This window comes from Balaenoptera physalus (assembly GCF_965194825.1).
Source record: "Balaenoptera physalus genome assembly, chromosome: 3".
NCBI lineage: Eukaryota > Metazoa > Chordata > Mammalia > Artiodactyla > Balaenopteridae > Balaenoptera > Balaenoptera physalus.
This window is the reverse complement of record NC_138890.1, coordinates 59,822,330-59,841,681: the sequence shown is the minus strand read 5'-3', so window position 1 is coordinate 59,841,681 and position 19,352 is coordinate 59,822,330. Positions and strand designations below refer to the sequence as shown.

General features: G+C 42.0%; 1 protein-coding gene across 1 annotated transcript in view; it reads left to right on the top strand.

Annotated features, from left to right (window-relative positions):
• The first annotated feature begins 246 nt into the window (after window positions 1–246).
• The window catches only part of LOC309657696 (uncharacterized protein), a 108,097-nt gene continuing 88,991 nt past the window's right edge, over window positions 247–19,352 (top strand). Inside the window, exons 1-3 of the mRNA XM_082455520.1 lie at window positions 247–5,913; window positions 6,176–6,307; window positions 9,127–11,547. Coding sequence (XP_082311646.1) covers window positions 3,487–5,913; window positions 6,176–6,307; window positions 9,127–11,547 — 4,980 coding nt within the window. The 5' untranslated portion in view covers window positions 247–3,486. The remainder of the gene's footprint in view (window positions 5,914–6,175; window positions 6,308–9,126; window positions 11,548–19,352) is intronic.

Sequence of the window (19,352 nt, the reverse complement as noted above, 5' to 3'; positions counted from 1 at the left end):
GCGAGGACTTTCTCTAGTTGTGGCAAGCGGGGGCCACTCTTCATTGCGGTGCGCGGCGGGCCTCTCACTATCGCGGCCTCTCTTGTTGCGGAGCACAGGCTCCAGACGCGCAGGCTCAGTAATTGTGGCTCACGGGCCCAGTTGCTCCGCGGCATGTGGGATCTTCCCAGACCAGGGCTCGAACCCGTGTCCCCTGCATTGGCAGGCAGATTCTCAACCACTGCGCCACCAGGGAAGCCCTTGAGTATCATTTTAAAGAACAATGTTTGTTAGTGAAATGCCAATGATACACATATACAATTTTAATCATATGAGGTATTAGGTTTTTTAGCCAATAAATATCCTATTTCTCCTAATGTTTTGTTAGAACATGTTTAAGAAAATGTAAGAATGACTTTCCTGTTATTTGATCTGTGTCAATTCATTTCAACTCTAATCCTCAGTAATGTAGATAATCACTGTGGATTATTTAAATTTTACTTATCCTCTTTGTTTTTTAACAGGCTTTTTTCTTGATATTTTCACATTATTAGATCACTGACTTTTCTCACTTCAGGCTTGTATCAAAATTTTGTCACTCTCTTAATTTGTTCTGAAGGGGTTTTCCTTTCTTTTTCTATAGTTTTAAACATTTATTGTCCATTGAATAATCTTTAGTTTTTCCTCTACCAATAAGCTAAAACATGTTTCCATATTACTTGCAGTAAAAAAATGCAGCCTTTTGTTCTAGAATGCTTATTTCATTGAAATAATATAACTAAAAGTTCTGTTCATTTTTAATTTTGTTCCATGAAGTGGGGAGAGATTTATCTACTATGTACTGAAACAGAACTTCCAGGTTTATGCTTCCAAAGTAGTTAGGCAAATAAAATCATTCATATTCCTCAATCAAGTCATTGAAATTTGCTAAAGGCATGCATATAGGATTATAATATCTGCAATATATGCTAAACTGGCATTATTTCTTATGTTTCTGGATTTATGTGGAAAGAAGTTAACTCTGTCAAAGTGAAGCATATTGACATTTATCAATTTCATTAATCTCACATTTTAAAATTAAACTATAGTTGATTTACAATGTCATGTTAATTTCTGCTGTACAGCAAAGTGATTCAAACATATATATATATATATTTTATGTTCTTTTCCATTATGGTTTATCATAGGATACTGAATATAGTTCTCTGTAGGTCCTTGTTTTTTATGCATTTCATATATAATAGCTTACATCTGCTAACCTCAACCTCCCTCATCTAACATTTTAAATTTCCTGTCTTTAAATGCTTTATCGCTGGTGTTTGTAAAATTTTCTTTCCATGTGGTTTAACCACATCTGAAGATTCTAGCAAAGATCATTTACCTCTAGGTCATCCTTCTAATTCAGTGGTTCTTACCTACATGTAGGATGGTGGAATCACTGACCTCTTTGAGAATCTGATGAGAGTCATATGTGGCCATTCTCCCCTTAAAATTACACAGCATACCACTTGGCATAATATTCAAGGATCCCATGCTAAAGCTCATTCTTGGACCTCTGTTTATGAAACTTTGTATCTCAATATTAATTGTCTAAAAACATTCTTTATTCCAAATTAGGCAACAAGGTTAAAATATGAAATATTTCAGACTCAAAAGTGATTAAACAACCATATCATTTATGAAATATTGTAAATATAAATAAATGTGGATGTTAGGTAGGGCATACATGATAACCCATTTCCCAATGAAGTTCTTGGAATGACTGGACATAATTTAAATTTAATAAAAGGAAATTGGAATGTTTTAAGTAAAGGTTAAAATTTTGCAAATCATTACTTTTACACAGTACATAAGTAATCAATGCACATTTTAGATAATTCCAAATTATGTGGATTAATTTCTATGGTACAAATTTAGCATCTTTTATACTTATTTTTAATTTCAGGATTACATTCTATGATATAAAATTGTAATTTCGTCCTATTTTGTAGTTTGATTGTTTAAGTATTAAGCTAAATTTAGATGTTCTTATCTGTTTAATAATTTAATTATGTCTAACAGTGTGTGAGGACTACATACACACTACAATAAGGTTGCTTACCAATTATGGTACATTGACTATTTTTGAAAATGGAAGATATAAAATGAAGAAGCTTGATGGTGATAGACAATTTAAATAGTCCAATAGCATCAAAATTCAAATGTTTTTCATTAATTAAGAGCCAGTGTGGTAGTTGATTTAAGTTATTTTATACTTGTAGAACCATTCTTGGTTATTATTTTCTGGTTCTATAAAGATTTAATTTCTCAGTTTCCTTTATTATATGTAAAAGGAATGGTGATAAATTATTGGTTTAAAGATTTTGATTTGAATTTAAATGAGCTTATAAATAATATATTTACTTGTTCACGACTAGCTGTGGGATCTTATCTGTGTTCTGTTTTCCCTTAAAGCTGATCTTGAATTAATGAATAAAATTATGAAGTCTTTTGATTCTCCCTTGAATCATAGTCACCATTGTGATTTTCTGAAGAGAAGCATATTCTGTGTAACTACTAACTGGCCTGGAAGGAAAGATTTAGAGGGAAACTAAATGGTCATTATGAAGTTCATATTTTTTTGACTTTTGTCAATGAGATTGGGCTCCAAAACATTTCACGTGATCTTTTTCATATTAGTGCTCTACTGCCACTTCAGAATACTATGAAATTTGGAGGCTTTGACTCAACATTTTACATGAAAATCCTTTACTCCTGCTAGAGTAAAATATTCCAGAATCCATACCGAAGCTTCATTTTTCAACATATTATGTGAATGAGAGCAGTTGTATGAAAAGTAATCACATTTGAGCATCAAGGAACCAAAAACATCTTCCATATTTATGATGAATTATAATATTCACAAGATCTATGAATAAAATAATTTATATGAATGAAATATTTGGTTTTTTTCCCTTTACTAGATGAGGGAATTCTTGGCTTTCTCCTAAAGTCTTAGAATGAAGTGCTTGTGAGGGATGAAAATCATTACAAATGTGAATTGTAAGCAATATAAGGGCAGAGGTGATGTATATTATTCTTTATTTTATTGGCCATGATAGCTAAGGAGTAGCTTCTGACATGCCACATTTCAATAATTATTTTATGATCGACTTTGAAGCAGACTATTTAAAAAACTGAAGTATAATAGAAGTATTTGTGCTTTGTTACAAATATCATGTATATTAAATAAATAGGCATTTACAAATGATCCATGAAAATATCCAAAAAGTCGAAATAGATTTAAAGTGAACCAAAAAGTGGCTAAACCAAAAAGGACCTCAAGATCTTTCTTGTACTTACATAATCAGTCACATGATGTCGCTGTACACTCAAAAGGTGAAAAGGGAAAAACTTTGTCTCCACGCCCAGATTCCAACTATCCACAGAATAATCGACTCCATACTGACAGGAATGCTGGGTAAAATTTACTAAATATATACTTACAGAAGGGGAGACTGGTCATAAATGTTGGCAAGCGAGCTATCTCTTAAAACCGACAGTCTCACCTCAGAGATCTCTTTGTCTGCAATGGTGTTTTCCCGGCGAGGAGGCTTCGAAGCTCGGCGCCTGCTTCTCTCTCTTCTGCTCCTCGCAGCATGGGAGACGGGGAGCGGCCAGGTCCATTATTCGGTCGCTGAGGAAGCCAAACACGGCACCTTCGTGGGCCGCATCGCTCAGGACCTGGGGCTGGAGCTGGCGGAGCTGGTGCCGCGTCTGTTCCGGGTGGCATCCAAAGGCCGCGGGGACCTTCTGGAGGTAAATCTGCAGAATGGCATTTTGTTTGTGAATTCTCGGATCGACCGGGAGGAGCTGTGCGGGCGGAGCGCGGAGTGCAGCATCCACCTGGAGGTGATCGTGGACCGGCCGCTGCAGGTGTTCCATGTGGCGGTGGAGGTGAAGGACATTAACGACAACCCGCCGGTGTTCAGAGGAGAACAAAAGGTACTTATTTCTGAATCTGCTCCTCTGGACTCTCGTTTTCCTCTAGAGGGCGCTTCCGATGCGGATATCGGCCTAAACTCTCTTGTGACCTATAGGTTAAGTCTAAATGAGTATTTTACTCTTAAAGTGATAACGAAAACCGATAAAAGTATATTGCCTGAACTCATTCTTCGGAAGTCATTGGATAGAGAAGAAATGCCAGAACTTAATGTATTGCTGACCGCTCTGGATGGCGGTAAACCCGAACTAACAGGATCTGTTCAGATTCAAATAACCATCCTGGATGTTAATGACAACGCTCCCGAGTTTGATAAGCCTGGCTATAAAGTAGTGCTGTTTGAAAATATCCCAAACAACACCAGAGTGATTCAACTAAACGCTTCTGATCTAGACGAAGGATCAAATAGAGAAATTGCCTATGGAATCAGAATGATTCTGCCAGTGAGTGAGAAATGTATGTTTTCAATAAATGCAGAAACAGGTGAAATTAGGATTTATGGGAAACTGGATTTTGAAGAGAATAATGAGTATGAAATTCAGGTTAACGCTATTGATAAAGGGATTCCTTCTATGGCAGGTCACTGCACGGTCCTGGTGGAAGTTCTGGACCTGAATGACAATACCCCCGAGGTAATGATCACTTCGTTGTCGCTCCCAGTGCGAGAGGACGCTCAGGTGGGTACCGTCATCGCCTTGATCAGCGTGTCCGACCATGACTCCGGCGCCAACGGGCAGGTGACCTGCTCACTAACACCCCAGGTCCCTTTCAAGCTGGTGTCCACCTTCAAGAATTACTATTCGCTGGTGCTGGACAGCGCCTTGGATCGCGAGAGTGTGGCGAACTATGAGGTGGTGGTGACCGCGAGGGACGGGGGCTCGCCTTCGCTGTCGGCCACTGCCAGCGTGTCCGTGGAGGTGTCCGATGTGAACGACAACGCGCCCGCGTTCGTGCAGCCCGAGTACACGGTGTTCGTGAAGGAGAACAACCCGCCCGGCTGCCACATCTTCACGGTGTCGGCGTGGGACGCGGACGCGCAGGAGAACGCGCTGGTGTCCTACTCGCTGGTGGAGCGGCGGGTGGGCGAGCGAGCGCTGTCGAGCTACGTGTCGGTGCACGCGGAGAGCGGCAAGGTGTACGCGCTGCAGCCGCTGGACCACGAGGAGCTGGAGCTGCTGCAGTTCCAGGTGAGCGCGCGCGACGCGGGCGTGCCGCCTCTGGGCAGCACCGTGACGCTGCAGGTGTTCGTGCTGGACGAGAACGACAACGCGCCCGCGCTGCTGCTGCCCGGGCCGGGCGGCGGGGCGGGCGCACTGAGCCAGCGGGTGGCTCGGTCGGTGGGCGCGGGCCACGTGGTGGCGAAGGTGCGCGCGGTGGACGCGGACTCGGGCTACAACGCGTGGCTGTCGTACGAGCTGCAGCCGGCGGCGAGTGGCGCGCGCAGCCCGTTCCGCGTGGGGCTGTACACGGGCGAGATCAGCACGACGCGCGCCCTGGACGAGGCGGACGCGCCGCGCCAGCGCCTGCTGGTGCTGGTGAAGGACCACGGCGAGCCGGCGCTGACGGCCACGGCCACCGTGCTGCTCTCGCTGGAGGACAGCGGCCAGGCGCCCAAGGCCTCTTCGCGGGCGTCGACGGGCGCCGCTGGCGCGGAGGCCGCTCTGGTGGATGTGAACGTGTACCTGATCATCGCCATCTGCGCGGTGTCCAGCCTGTTGGTGCTCACGCTGCTGCTGTACACGGCGCTGCGGTGCTCGGCGCCGCCCAGCGAGGGCGCGTGCGGGCCCGGGAAGCCCACGCTGGTGTGCTCCAGCGCGGTGGGGAGCTGGTCTTACTCGCAGCAGAGGCGGCAGAGGATGTGCTCTGGGGAGGGGCCGCCCAAGGCAGACCTCATGGCCTTCAGCCCCAGTCTTCCACCGTCAGGAGAAGATTGTTTAAGTCCTTCCAGTGAAGTAAGTCCTTGATATCATTTAAGTATATTAGTCATTTTGAACTTTTCGTGTATTAGCCCAACTTTTCAAGTAATAATAAATAATGAGATAAAGATGAAATGGAAGCCATGGATCACCACAGTTAAAATTTTTCTCGTTCTATAATTTTCATATGATCTATGAATGGTTAGCCTTGAAAGATATAAGTACGTTTGAGTAAAAACTGTCTAGGTTCTGATAACTCAGATTTATTTTTAATTTGTACTTAATTTCATGATTAAAGAAAATTTGCGGGGCTTCCCTGGTGGCGCAGTGGTTGAGAGTCTGCCTGCCGGTGCAGGGGGCGCGGGTTCGAGCCCTGGTCTGGGAGGATCCCGCATGCCGCGGAGCAACTAGGCCCGTGAGCCGCGATTGCTGAGCCTGCGCGTCTGGAGCTTGTGCTCCGCAACAAGAGAGGCCGCGATAGTGAGAGGCCCGCGCACCGCGGTGAAGAGTGGCCCCCGCTTGCCGCAGCTGGAGAGAGCCCTCGCACAGAGACGAAGACCCAACGCAGCAAAAATAAATAAATAAATAAAATTAAGAAGTGTTGTAAGAAAGGTTTAATTAAAAAAAAAAAAAAAGAAAGAAAATTTTCAAGGTTAGTGCAGAGAGTTCCTAGATATCATTAACTGGATTCCTTTACTGCTCTCTATGTGCATAGGCTTGTAAAATAGCCTTGTTGACCACAAATCTAATTCCAGTACAATCTCCTTTTAAGTATTATAACAATAATAAAAATTATGTCATTAATGTTAAGATGAGTAATTTTATGTTATTCCCATTGAGTGCCTTCTTTCTTTCAACTGGGATTGGCTACAGTATTGTTCTTATTTACATAAAATATAATAACATTAAAATATTATAATAGCCATCTAAAGCTGGATGCACCTTATAATTGATGGTTTACAATAATTTAGTTGGCTTTTTGTTCTTGGTAGCACACAAGTAATAGTGCATCTTTCAATTAATTACATTTCTTTGATTCAATAAAACATAAGAATACTTATTGGTCCACTATTATTTTCCAGGACCTGTTCTAAGATCTTTAATTGTATTATCTCATTTAATTATCATATCACTCCTATGGTGCAGGGAAAATATTTGTCATCGGAATTTTACTTTAAGAAGTCTGAAACTTAAGCCACATAGACTGTGCAAAGTGGCTCAAACTCAGTTTTGAAGGATCACCAACTCATTATGGCGTACTACTGCTCTGACACAATTATCAGGTGAATCTTCTAAAGTGCATTTTACATCTTGTAACTTTCTTCCACACAAAGCCTTTCCAGAGTGTCTTTTAGTGAGAGGGAAAGAAGCAAGTAAAGAGGGAGATACTGAAGATGAGACAGGCAGAGAAAGAATGAAGATGAAGATGAAAAATATGAAAGAGAATAGAATAGAGAAAAAAATAAGAGCATAGGGTTGGCCTTAAAAGTGGGGCGATTTTTCCTTAGTAGGGGATGAGTAATAGAGAATATAAAGAAAAATGTTGACATAAGAAGAGAGCCATTGAGTTCATATTTGATGACTTATATCTCTGGGTAAATCATCTGAGAACCACGTTGTGGGAATGAGGCTGGGAATTTGAGAAGAGAGAAGAAAATAAGGAAGAATCTCTGTAGGCAGGAATTATGAATTCACTTGAGGGCTCAACTGAGGTAAAGGTGAGAGTAAACTTGTAGAGAATATAGTAATCCTGGTTAAGTGACTAACACACTGAGAAGCTCAATAGAAGGAATGGAGAAAACAGATAGTTAGGCTGTGTGTTGGAAGCTAAAGAAAATGTTAGAGGGGTGCTATAAGTGTGTGTGTCTTTAGGGTGTCTGGAAGGGCATGTTTTAAATGGTTGACTGTGTAGTCTAGGTTAGGTGGAGAGATAAATGAGACAGGTAGGGCCGGATAGACAAGAACAATTAGAACCAAAAAACTATTCCCATTATGAGAGTAAAGGTATGTTAATAAAAGTAACGGAGCAATGAGGAGGATGAGGGTGAGAGAATACCAAATGCTCTACTCACATTTTCAGAGGGGAGCAAAGATTCAGAAATGAACCCAACTCGTATTTCCTGCAGAGTTGTGCACTAAACAGGCAAGAGAATTATTGGAGCTATGCTCTTTCTTTCCTAGCCCTATTTGGCCTGGATCTTGGTGACTTGGTAAAGATAGGTACAGTATTAGATAAAAGTAAGAGTCCCTTCCTTTCTTCCTTGCTAGAGATGTGTTAACATCTGTATCTACCTGTTGTTACTTGGAAAATCAGAGTCAGTTTAAATGATAGTAAGAGTTTCTCCAGTGATGGTGTAAGATAAGGAGAGAGAAGAGGGAAATTTAACCTATTGGTAGTAACTTCATTTCTAGCAAATACATAATATAATAGTTCTTGGCATGTTTTATACAAAGAGAATCCAGAACTTTAAAGTATTGTTATATCTAAATGGTCTACATTGTGTGTTTATGTACACACACACGCACATACAAACTCATACGCACATTGATGGACATTTGCTTCGAATACAAATATTTTATCCAAATTTCACAGTCATATTTGGGGGAATTTATAAATACTGTGTTTATTTAAAATCTTGTATATCAGTTACCAAATTTCCACATTCATCTGTTTTATTCTTATGTGATTCGTTATGTTTCCATTTGAGTCAAGGGAGTTGTGTGAATAGGTCTCAAAAATATTACAGGAAAAGGACATTCCCACCCAAATCTACAAAGCTGTGCAGAACTAGAGTCTGAGTTCTAAAAGCAAATGTAGACTATTACCTGTTTTTACAAATTCTGCACCACGTTTTACACATGAAAAAATGTACTTGTGGAAAGATGGAACTCATCAACCAATTTCAACTAGCATCCAGTGCTGAGCAAAATACAGTGATTTACTGTTGCTTTAAAGAAAAACATTTAATCTTCCATTACGTACTTGCAATGAAAAATGTCACGAAATGCAAGAAAAAAAACCCCTACATCAACCGAAAATATGGACCGAGTCATTTTTACACTTACACATTCATGCGCATGGTGTCGCTCTTCACTGAGAACAATTCCTCGAAGAAAGCGCCTCCCCTCTTTCCTCCCCGCAGAAAATTTGGCAGATAGTGGAAAACCTCTAGTGAATTCTCCCGCAATAGAAGGCCGTAAAATTAGACCTTGAGAGGCATTTGAGGTAAGGTAGTCTATATACTTCAGATATCTCTGAAGGCTTTTGAGTGTACCATGCTGTTTTCCTGGAGAGGAGGCCCAGGAGCTCGGCTTTTGCTACTCTCGCTTCTGTTCCTTGTAGTCTGGGTGGCGGGGAGCGGCCAGGTCCACTACTCGGTTCCGGAGGAGGCCAAACACGGAACTTTCGTGGGCCGCATAACGCAGGACCTGGGGCTGGAGCTGGCGGAGCTGGTGCCGCGTCTCTTCCGGGTGGCATCCAAAGGCCGCGGGGACCTTCTGGAGGTAAATCTGCAGAATGGCATTTTGTTTGTGAATTCTCGGATCGACCGGGAGGAGCTGTGCGGGCGGAGCGCGGAGTGCAGCATCCACCTGGAGGTGATCGTGGATAGGCCGCTGCAGGTGTTCCATGTGGAGGTGGAAGTTACAGATATTAACGACAACCCGCCTGTGTTCCCTGAAAGTGAAAAAAGAATAATCATTGCTGAATCTAGACCTCCGGAAACTCGGTTCCCACTAGATGGCGCATCTGATGCAGATATTGGAGTAAACTCCGCCTTGACCTACCGAGTCTATCCCAACGATTATTTCACTTTGGACACACAAAACAACCGTGAACAAATGTCTTCGTTATCACTTGTGTTAAGGAAATCACTGGACAGAGAGGAAATTCAGGAACATAGTTTATTATTGACAGCTAGTGATGGAGGCAAACCCGAGCTGACCGGCACAGTTCAGCTGCTGATTACAATCCTGGATGTGAATGATAACGCCCCAGAATTTGATCACTTAATTTATAAAGTGAGAATGTTAGAGAATGCATTTAATGGAACATTAGTGATCAAACTAAATGCCACAGACCCTGATGATGGGACAAATGCAGACATAATCTACTCATTTAGAAGACCTGTATCGCCTGCAGTATTATATGCGTTTTCCATAAATCCCGGCAGCGGAGAAATTCGGACAAAAGGTAAATTGGATTTCGAAGAAAAGAAATTGTATGAAATATCCGTGGAAGCAATTGACAAGGGGAATATTCCAATGGCGGGTCATTGTACCATTTTGGTGGAAATAGTAGATATAAATGATAACGCCCCAGAAGTTACCGTCACTTCTTTGGCTCTTCCGATGCGAGAGGACGCTCAAGTGGGCACTGTCATCGCCTTGATCAGCGTGTCCGACCGTGACTCCGGCGCCAACGGGCAGGTGACCTGCTCCCTGATGCCCCACAGCCCCTTCAAGCTGGTGTCCACCTTCAAGAATTACTATTCACTAGTTCTTGACAGCGCCTTGGACCGCGAGAGCGCGGCGAACTATGAGGTGGTGGTGACAGCGCGGGACGCGGGCTCGCCTTCGCTGTCGGCCACAGCCAGCGTGTCCGTGGAGGTGTCCGACGTGAACGACAACGCGCCCGCGTTCGCGCAGCCCGAGTACACAGTGTTCGTGAAGGAGAACAATCCGCCCGGCTGCCACATCTTCACGGTGTCGGCGCGGGACGCGGACGCGCAGGAGAACGCGCTGGTGTCCTACTCGCTGGTGGAGCGGCGGGTGGGCGAGCGAGCGCTGTCGAGCTACGTGTCGGTGCACGCGGAGAGCGGCAAGGTGTACGCGCTGCAGCCGCTGGACCACGAGGAGCTGGAGCTGCTGCAGTTCCAGGTGAGCGCGCGCGACGCGGGCGTGCCGCCTCTGGGCAGCACCGTGACGCTGCAGGTGTTCGTGCTGGACGAGAACGACAACGCGCCCGCGCTGCTGCTGCCCGGGCCGGGCGGCGGGGCGGGCGCACTGAGCCAGCGGGTGGCTCGGTCGGTGGGCGCGGGCCACGTGGTGGCGAAGGTGCGCGCGGTGGACGCGGACTCGGGCTACAACGCGTGGCTGTCGTACGAGCTGCAGCCGGCGGCGGGTGGCGCGCGCAGCCCGTTCCGCGTGGGGCTGTACACGGGCGAGATCAGCACGACGCGCGCCCTGGACGAGGCGGACGCGCCGCGCCAGCGCCTGCTGGTGCTGGTGAAGGACCACGGCGAGCCGGCGCTGACGGCCACGGCCACCGTGCTGCTGTCGCTGGAGGACAGCGGCCAGGCGCCCAAGGCCTCTTCGCGGGCGTCGACGGGCGCCGCTGGCGCGGAGGCCGCTCTGGTGGATGTGAACGTGTACCTGATCATCGCCATCTGCGCGGTGTCCAGCCTGTTGGTGCTCACGCTGCTGCTGTACACGGCGCTGCGGTGCTCGGCGCCGCCCAGCGAGGGCGCGTGCGGGCCCGGGAAGCCCACGCTGGTGTGCTCCAGCGCGGTGGGGAGCTGGTCTTACTCGCAGCAGAGGCGGCAGAGGATGTGCTCTGGGGAGGGGCCGCCCAAGGCAGATCTCATGGCCTTCAGCCCCAGCCTTCCTCCTTGTCTGAGTTCTGCAGAGGTAACAGGTGAAATAGAACCAGATTCAGAACAGTTGAAAGAGGTGAGGTCGTATTTGAAATTTTCTGTTTTAGCCCTCCTCACAGTTTTCTATTAAGATTCTTCAATCTCAATTTTAAGATCGTTCTTTAATTTTGCTCATCATTATGGAATTTCATGAGTGTTACTGACATTATTAGTTTCATTATTCTTCATATTGAAATCTTAAGCCAAAAGCCATAATATTGTTCATAATGTTAATAATTTGTTTTTGTTGTATTCTTAATAGTTTTAAAGTATTTATTACCTACATAAGCATTTTCAAGAAACTCCACATTGTGTGTACTTGAGCATTTAGAAAACTTTTGCTTTAATGAGACTAACCATAATTAAACACTTTAAAATCTCTTTATTTTAAAAATTTATTCATCTACCCACATACAGGTTTTGTTTTGAACAGTGCCATAACTTTTAACATAAAATCTTTTTAAAGGTGCATTTTTCTTTCTTTTTAAAAAATCTTTTTTTGTTTGCTCCCTCGTCATTATCCTCTAGACACATCACTGTTCCCCTGTCTGATATCCAATATGAAGAACCTTATGATTTCCTTTAACATTTTTATGTTCAGTGAATTATTCACACACATGCATACACCTGGTGGGTTTTTTTGTTATTGTTTCTTTTGGATAATTCATTAGAATAGCTAATGCATTTTACATTTCTCAGTCACCAATACCTCGTGGAAATCCCTACAAATCTGACACTTTTAATAGCTGTGTACTACTCCACACTCTGGATGTATCATTTTTTCAAAATTAATTAATTTATTTATCTTTAGTTTTGGCTGTGGAAGTCCCAAATAATTAGCTTTTACCTTCCATCTATACCACAAATATTTTTCCTCCTATATATTGATTTGTTTAGGGTGTATCTTGCCATATAAAAGTGTTTTAAAAATTTCTCTGTCTGTTTTTCTGTTATGGATTTTAAGGTCTCTAGGTTTAGTTAGGAAGATCTTCCTTGTAGATTGAACATTCATTAATTAAATTCATTTAACAAACATTTAGTTTTAAATTTAATTTAATTAAAAAAATAAGTATAATTTACATATAATACTATATTAGTTTCAGATGTACAACCTAATGATTCAATATTTGTATATATTGTGAAATGATCACCACAATAAATCTACTTAACGTTCATCACTATACATAGTTACAAAACTTTTTTTCTTTTAATGAGAACTTTTAAGATCTATTCTTTAGCAACTTTCAAATATATAATACAGCATTATTAACTATAGTCACCTATAGTCATGCTGTACATTACATCACCAGGGCTTATTTATTTTATAACTGTCAGTTTGTCTCTTTTGACCACCTTCACCCATTTCACCCACCCTCCACCCCTTGCATCTGGCAACTACCAATTTGTTCTCTGTATCTATGAGTTTGTTTGTTAGATTCCACATAAGTTTGGTCATTTTTTCTTAATGTAGGCATTTATTGCTATAAACCTCCTTCTTAGCACTGCTTTTGCTTCACCTCATAAGTTTTGATATGTTGTGTTTTCATTTTCACTTGTTTCAAGATATTTTTGAATTTCCCATTGATTTCATCTTTGACCCATTGGTTTCCAGGAGTGTGTTAATTTCTGCATATTAGACCATTGTGGTTGGAAAAGATACTTCATGTGATTTCAGTCTTTTAAAATTTGCTTACACTTGTTTTGAACCTAATATCTGATCCATCCTGGAGAATGTTCCATGTGTGCTTGAGAAGAATGTATATTCTGCTGCCCTTGGATGAAATGTTCTGTGTATATCCATTAGGTACATTGGATGTAAAGTATAGTTCAAGTTCAATGTTTCCTCATTGGTTTTCTTTCTGGATGATCTATCCATTGATGAAAGTGGGTATTGTAATGTTGTCTATTAGTCCCTTCAGATCTGTTAGTATTTGTTTTATATATTTATGTACTCTGATGTTAGGTGCATATTTATTTACAATTGTTATATCCTTTTGATGAATTGACCACTTTATCACTATTAATGGCTTTCTTTGTCTCTTGTTACAGTTTTCTACTTAATCGACTTACAGTCGATTTTGTCTGATATAAGTATGGATAACTCTAGTCTCTCTTTTGGTTTCCGTTTTCATGGAATGTCTTTTTTCCATATCTTCATTTTGAGAGTGAATGTCTTGGAGGCAACATGTAGCTGGTTTTTTCTTTTTCTTTTTCTTTTTTCTAAACCTATTCAGCCATTCTATGCCTTTTGATTGGACAATTTATTCCACTTACATTTAAAGTAATAATTGATAGGCAAGAACTTACTATTGCCATTTTGTTCATCGTTTTCTGGTTGTTTTGTATTTCCTTTGTTCTTTTCCTCCTCTCTTGCTGTCTTCTTTTGTGAACTGATGATTTTCCATTGGGGTATACTGTGATTCCCTTTTCTTTATCTTGTGTGTACATATGTACTATATTTTTTTGTTTGTTTATTTTGTGGTTACCCTATGGCTTACTTGAAATGTCTTATAGCTATAACAGCCTATTTCAAGCTGATAATTTTTATCACATACAAAAACTCTACTCTTTTACTCTCCCCTTACTTTATTTTTATTTATTTTTTAAAATTTATTTTATTTATCCTTTTTTTTTTTGGCTTCATTGGGTCTTTGTTGCTGCAGCGGGTTTCTCTAGTTGAGGCGAGCAGGGGCTACTCTTCGTTGCAGTGCGCGGGCTTCTCACTGTGGTCGCTTCTCTTGTTGCGGAGCACAGGCTCTAGGCACGCAGGCTTCAGTAGTGTGGCACGCAGGCTCAGTAGTTGTGGCTCGTGGGCTCTAGAGCACAGGCTCAGTAGTTGTGGCGCATGGGCTTAGTTGCTCCGCGGCATGTGGGATCTTCCCGGACCAGGGCTCGAACCCGTGTCTCCTGAATCGGCAGGAGGATTCTTAACCACTGCACCACCAGGGAAGCCCTCTTCCCTTACTTTATGTTTTTGTTGCCATAATTGACATTTTTAAAAAAATAAATTTATTTATTTATTTATTTTTGGCTGTGTTGGGTCTTCGTTGCTGCGCGCAGGCTTCCTCTAGTTGCAGCGAGCGGGGGCTACTCTTGGTTGTGGTGCATGGGCTTCTCATTGCGGTGGCTTCTCTTGTTGCAGAGCATGGGCTCTAGGTGAGTGGCCTTCAGTAGTTGTGGCACACGGGCTCAGTAGTAGTGGCTCACAGGATCTAGAGTGCAGGCTCAGTAGTTGTGGCGCACGGGCTTAGTTGATCCACGGCATGTGGGATCTTCCCGGACCAGAGCTTGAACCCGTGTTCCCTGCACTGGCAGGCAGATTCTTAACCACTGCCTCACCAAGGAAGTCCTTGACATCTTTTTATATTGCGTATCCATTAGCAAATTATTATAGCTATATCTATTTTTAACACTTCTGTTTTTTAACCCTTACACTAGAGTTAAGTGGTTATCATGCCATCATATTACAGTATTAGATTATTCTGAATCTGACTATATACTTACCTTTACGAGTGTATTGTGTATTTTCATATGTTTTCATGTTACCAGTTAACATCCTTTCATTTCAGCTTGAAGAACTCCTTTCAGCATTTCTTGTAAGGCGTATCTAATGGTGATGAACTCCCTTGGCTTTTGTTTGTTTGGGAAAGTCTTTTTTATTTTAAATTTTATTTATTTATTTATTTATGGCTGTGTTGGGTCTTCGTTTCTGTGTGAGGGCTTTCTCTAGTTGCGGCAAGTGGGGGCCACTCTTCATCGTGGTGTGCGGGCATCTCACTATCGTGGCCTCTCTTGTTGCGGGGCACAGTCTCTAGGCATGCAGGCTTCAGTAGTTGTGGCACGCGAGCTCTAGAGCGCAGGCTCAGTAGCTGTGGCACACGGGCTTAGTTGCTCCACGGCATGTGGGATCTTCCCGGACCAGGGCTTGAACCTGTGTCCCCTGCATTGGCAGGTGGATTCTTAACCACTGCACCACCAGGGAAGTCCTCACCTTCATTTCTGAAGGTCAACTTTGTAGAGAAAAGTGTTCACGGTTGACATTTTTTTTTCTTTCAGCTCTTTGAATATATCATCCCACTCTCTCCTGGTGTATAATGCTTCTGCTGAGAAATCTGCTGATAGCCTTATGGGGGTTGTCTTGTTTAATATAAACTTTTTTCTCTTGTTGCTTTAAAAATTCTCTTTTCATCTTTGATTTTATACAGTTTTATTATAATTTGTCTTGAAGAAGATGGTTTTGCATTGAAAATTTGGGGTGACCTATTGGCTTCATGAACTTGGATGTCCAAATCCCTCCCCAGGTTTGGAAAGTTCTCATCACTATTTATATAAGCTTTGTACCCTTTTCTCTCTCTCTTCTTCTGAAACTCCAATGATTATTTCTTTTAATGGTGTCCCTTAAGTCCCATAGTCTTTCTTCATTCCTTTTCACTATTTTTTCTTTTTGCATCTCTTGATCAGATACTTTAAAATGATCTCTCTTGCTCCTTCTACTGTCTTTCTGTCGCATTTCAATTTTCTGGTTCTATAGCAGCAAGCTGTTCTCCCTTGTTCTCAGTGGCCAGTAGGCATCTAAAGTATCTTGGTTCCCTGACAGTTCCAAGTCAGGTGAGAAAGAAACCAGTTCCTTGAGCAGCCCTCCAAAAACCTGAAAGGCTGGATTCACACTCTTCTTTCTCCTTCCCAAGGGAACTAGCTGCCCCTTTGCTATTCCTTGTTCTTCATGGCTCTCAGGCAACCAAACTATGCCAGTTCCATCAGTTCTCTGAGTGAGGCAATATAAAAACTAGTCCCCCAGGCAGCCCTCCAAGAAGCTGAAACACTGGACACATGCTCTACTCTTCTCTTTCCCCTTGAAGGTGGAGTAGTGAACCAGGGTGTTTTTTCCTGGTGCTGAGCTGTGCCAGCTTGGGGGAGGGGCTGATGTGAGTAAAGTAAAATTACTCTTATTTGTTTCAATACAGCTGTTTCAGCTTTATGCTCACTTAGGTACTCCCAACTTCTTAAGTTGATTATGGAATTTTTGCAAGGGTATTTTATTACATATATCATTACTAATTGGTATTTTTGTGGGAGAACTAGGGCTGGAACTTTCTATTCTGACATCTTGCTGGTGTCATTTGATCCATTTTGAGTTAATTTTTGTATATAATGTGATGTAGTGGTCCAACTTCATTCCTTTGCAAGTGGATATTCAGTTGTCTTGGCATCAATTATTGAAAAAGAATTATTCTTTCCCCATTGAAGTGTTTGGGAACCATTGTTGAAAATCAACTGATGAATAAATGTGGGAATTTATTTCTGGATTCTCAATTATATTCCGTTGATCTATATCCTTATCCCACTACCACATTCTCTTGATTATTGTAACTTTGTACCTAGTTTTTAAATCAACAATCATTAGTGCTCCAACTTTGTTCTTTTTTATCAGTATTGTTTTGGCTGTTCTGGGTGTTCTTGCATTTTCTTATGAATTTTAGGATCAGTTTGTCAGTTTCTGCAAAAAGCCAGCTTACTTTTGACAGGGAATTTGTTGACTCTGTAGATCACTTGGGGGAATATTGCCATTTTAACAGTATGAAATTATGCTATCTTCATGAGCATGGGATTTTCCCCCCATTTATTTACATTTTCTTTAATTCCTTTCAACAATGTTTTATAGTCTTCAGAGTATGCATTTTATATTTCTTTTGTTAAATTTATTCCTTAATATTTTCATCTTTTAAAAAATTTTATTTATTTATTTATTTTTTTGGGCTGCATTGGGTCTTCGTTTCTGCACACAGGCTTTCTCTAGTTGCAGCGAGCTGGGGCTGCTCTTTGTTGCGGTGCGCAGGCTTCTCATTGCGGTGGCTTCTCATGCTGTGGAGCATGGGCTCTAGGCGCGTGGGCTTCAGTAGTTGGGGCTCACGGGCTCTAGAGCACAGGCTCAGTAGTTGTGGCGCATGGGCTTAGTTGCTCCGCGGCATGTGGGATCTTCCCGGACCAGGTCTCGAACCCGTGTCCCCTGCATTGGCAGGCGAATTCTTAACCACCGCACCACCAGGGAAGTCCCCTTCAATGAATTTTAAACTGTATTTTTGAGTTATTTTCTCCGTGGTTTCTCTAGAGTTTACTATATACATTATAACTTAACAGTATCTCCAGATTTATATTAACTTAATTCTATTAAGACAAAAAGATATTACTCTTATATAGCTCTTTTTCTTCCACCCTTTTTGCTTTATTATTATTATAGCTATTACATCTTATAGTGGGTTGAACTGTGGCCTCCAAAACGATATGTCCACTTCCTAACCCCTGGAACCTATGAAAGTGACCTATTAGGAAAAAAAGGACTTTGAAGATGTAATTAAGTTAAGGATCTTGAGATGAGTTCATCCTGGATTTTCCAGGTGGGCGCTAATTCCAATGAGAAGTTTTTTTTATAAGAGATAGAATAAGGGAAGACACAGACACAGAGGGAAGGCCATGTGAAGATAGAAGCAGATATTGGAGCAATGCAAATAGCCACCAAAAGCTGTATGAGGCAAGGAATGGAATCTCCACTAGAGCCTCCAGAAGGGGTACAGCCCCTCAAACACCTTGAGTTTGGATTTCTCCCCTCCAGAACTGTGAGAAAAATTGTCTTAAGCCACCCAATGTGTGGTAATTTTTTTGCAGCAGCTGCAGGAAACCAATATACGTCTCTATATATTACAAACCCAAAAGTACATTGTTATAATTATTACATTATATAATTTTGTATCTTTTAAAGATGCTGAGAGAAAAAAGGAAAGCAATTATATATTTATAGTGTTTCTTATTTGCCATTTCTGGTTCTGTTCATTTGTTGATGTGGATCAGAATTACCATCTGTTGTCATTTCCTTATCTAATACAGCTGTTCTTCTATCCACCTCCTTTGTACTGTAATTGGCAAAGTTGTTTCATTTCTATATATTATAGGCCCAGCAATACATTTATACATATTGTTACATACAATTGCTTTTTTAAAAAAAAATTTATTTATTTATGGCTGTGTTGGGTCTTCGTTTCTGTGCGAGGGCTTTCTCCAGTTGTGGCAAGCGGGGGCCACTCTTCATCGCGGTGCGCGGGCCTCTCACTATCGCAGCCTCTCCTGTTGCGGAGCACAGGCTCCAGACGCGCAGGCTCAGTAGTTGTGGCGCACGGGCCCAGCCGCTCCGCGGCATGTGGGATCTTCCCAGACCAGGGCTCGAACCTGTTTCCCCTGCATTGGCAGGCAGACTCTCAACCACTGCGCCACCAGGGAAGCCCCTTAGGTTCACTCTTGAAACAATGGTGCATCTGCTCACTATCACATTCAGTCCTGCTTTCTCTCCTATTTTGCCCTGACAAATGGGTTTACAGGAAAACGCTGCCTGATTTAGCCTATGTACCTAGATGTTTTTGTTCCAAACAAGGGACCTTTGGTTTTATATCTCAGTGTGAAGCACTACTCTGGAAAACTCCAATCTATCAGCTTTTCCCAAGGTCTCCAGTGGCAGGAATCCTATCTCAGCATTTTCTCTCATCTTAGTTCAATCTTCATGGCACTTGGTAACTTCTCTTCATATAGACTATGGTTGAAGTTCAAATGTTTTAAAGAGTTTCATCAAAGATATAACTTTATTAAATTAAAATATTTTCATTTATCCATAATTGATAGAAATCCCACTTTTTGTCTAGTTATTGAAGGTATGTAGGAAAGGTATGTTTTTTATTTTTAAGCTAATCATCTCATTGAGCTCTTTTTTAGTTCTAATTATTTTTTCTTTAATTCTCTGGGATTTTATGAGTAGAAAATTATATTACCTATAAATTTATCATCCAACAGTATATT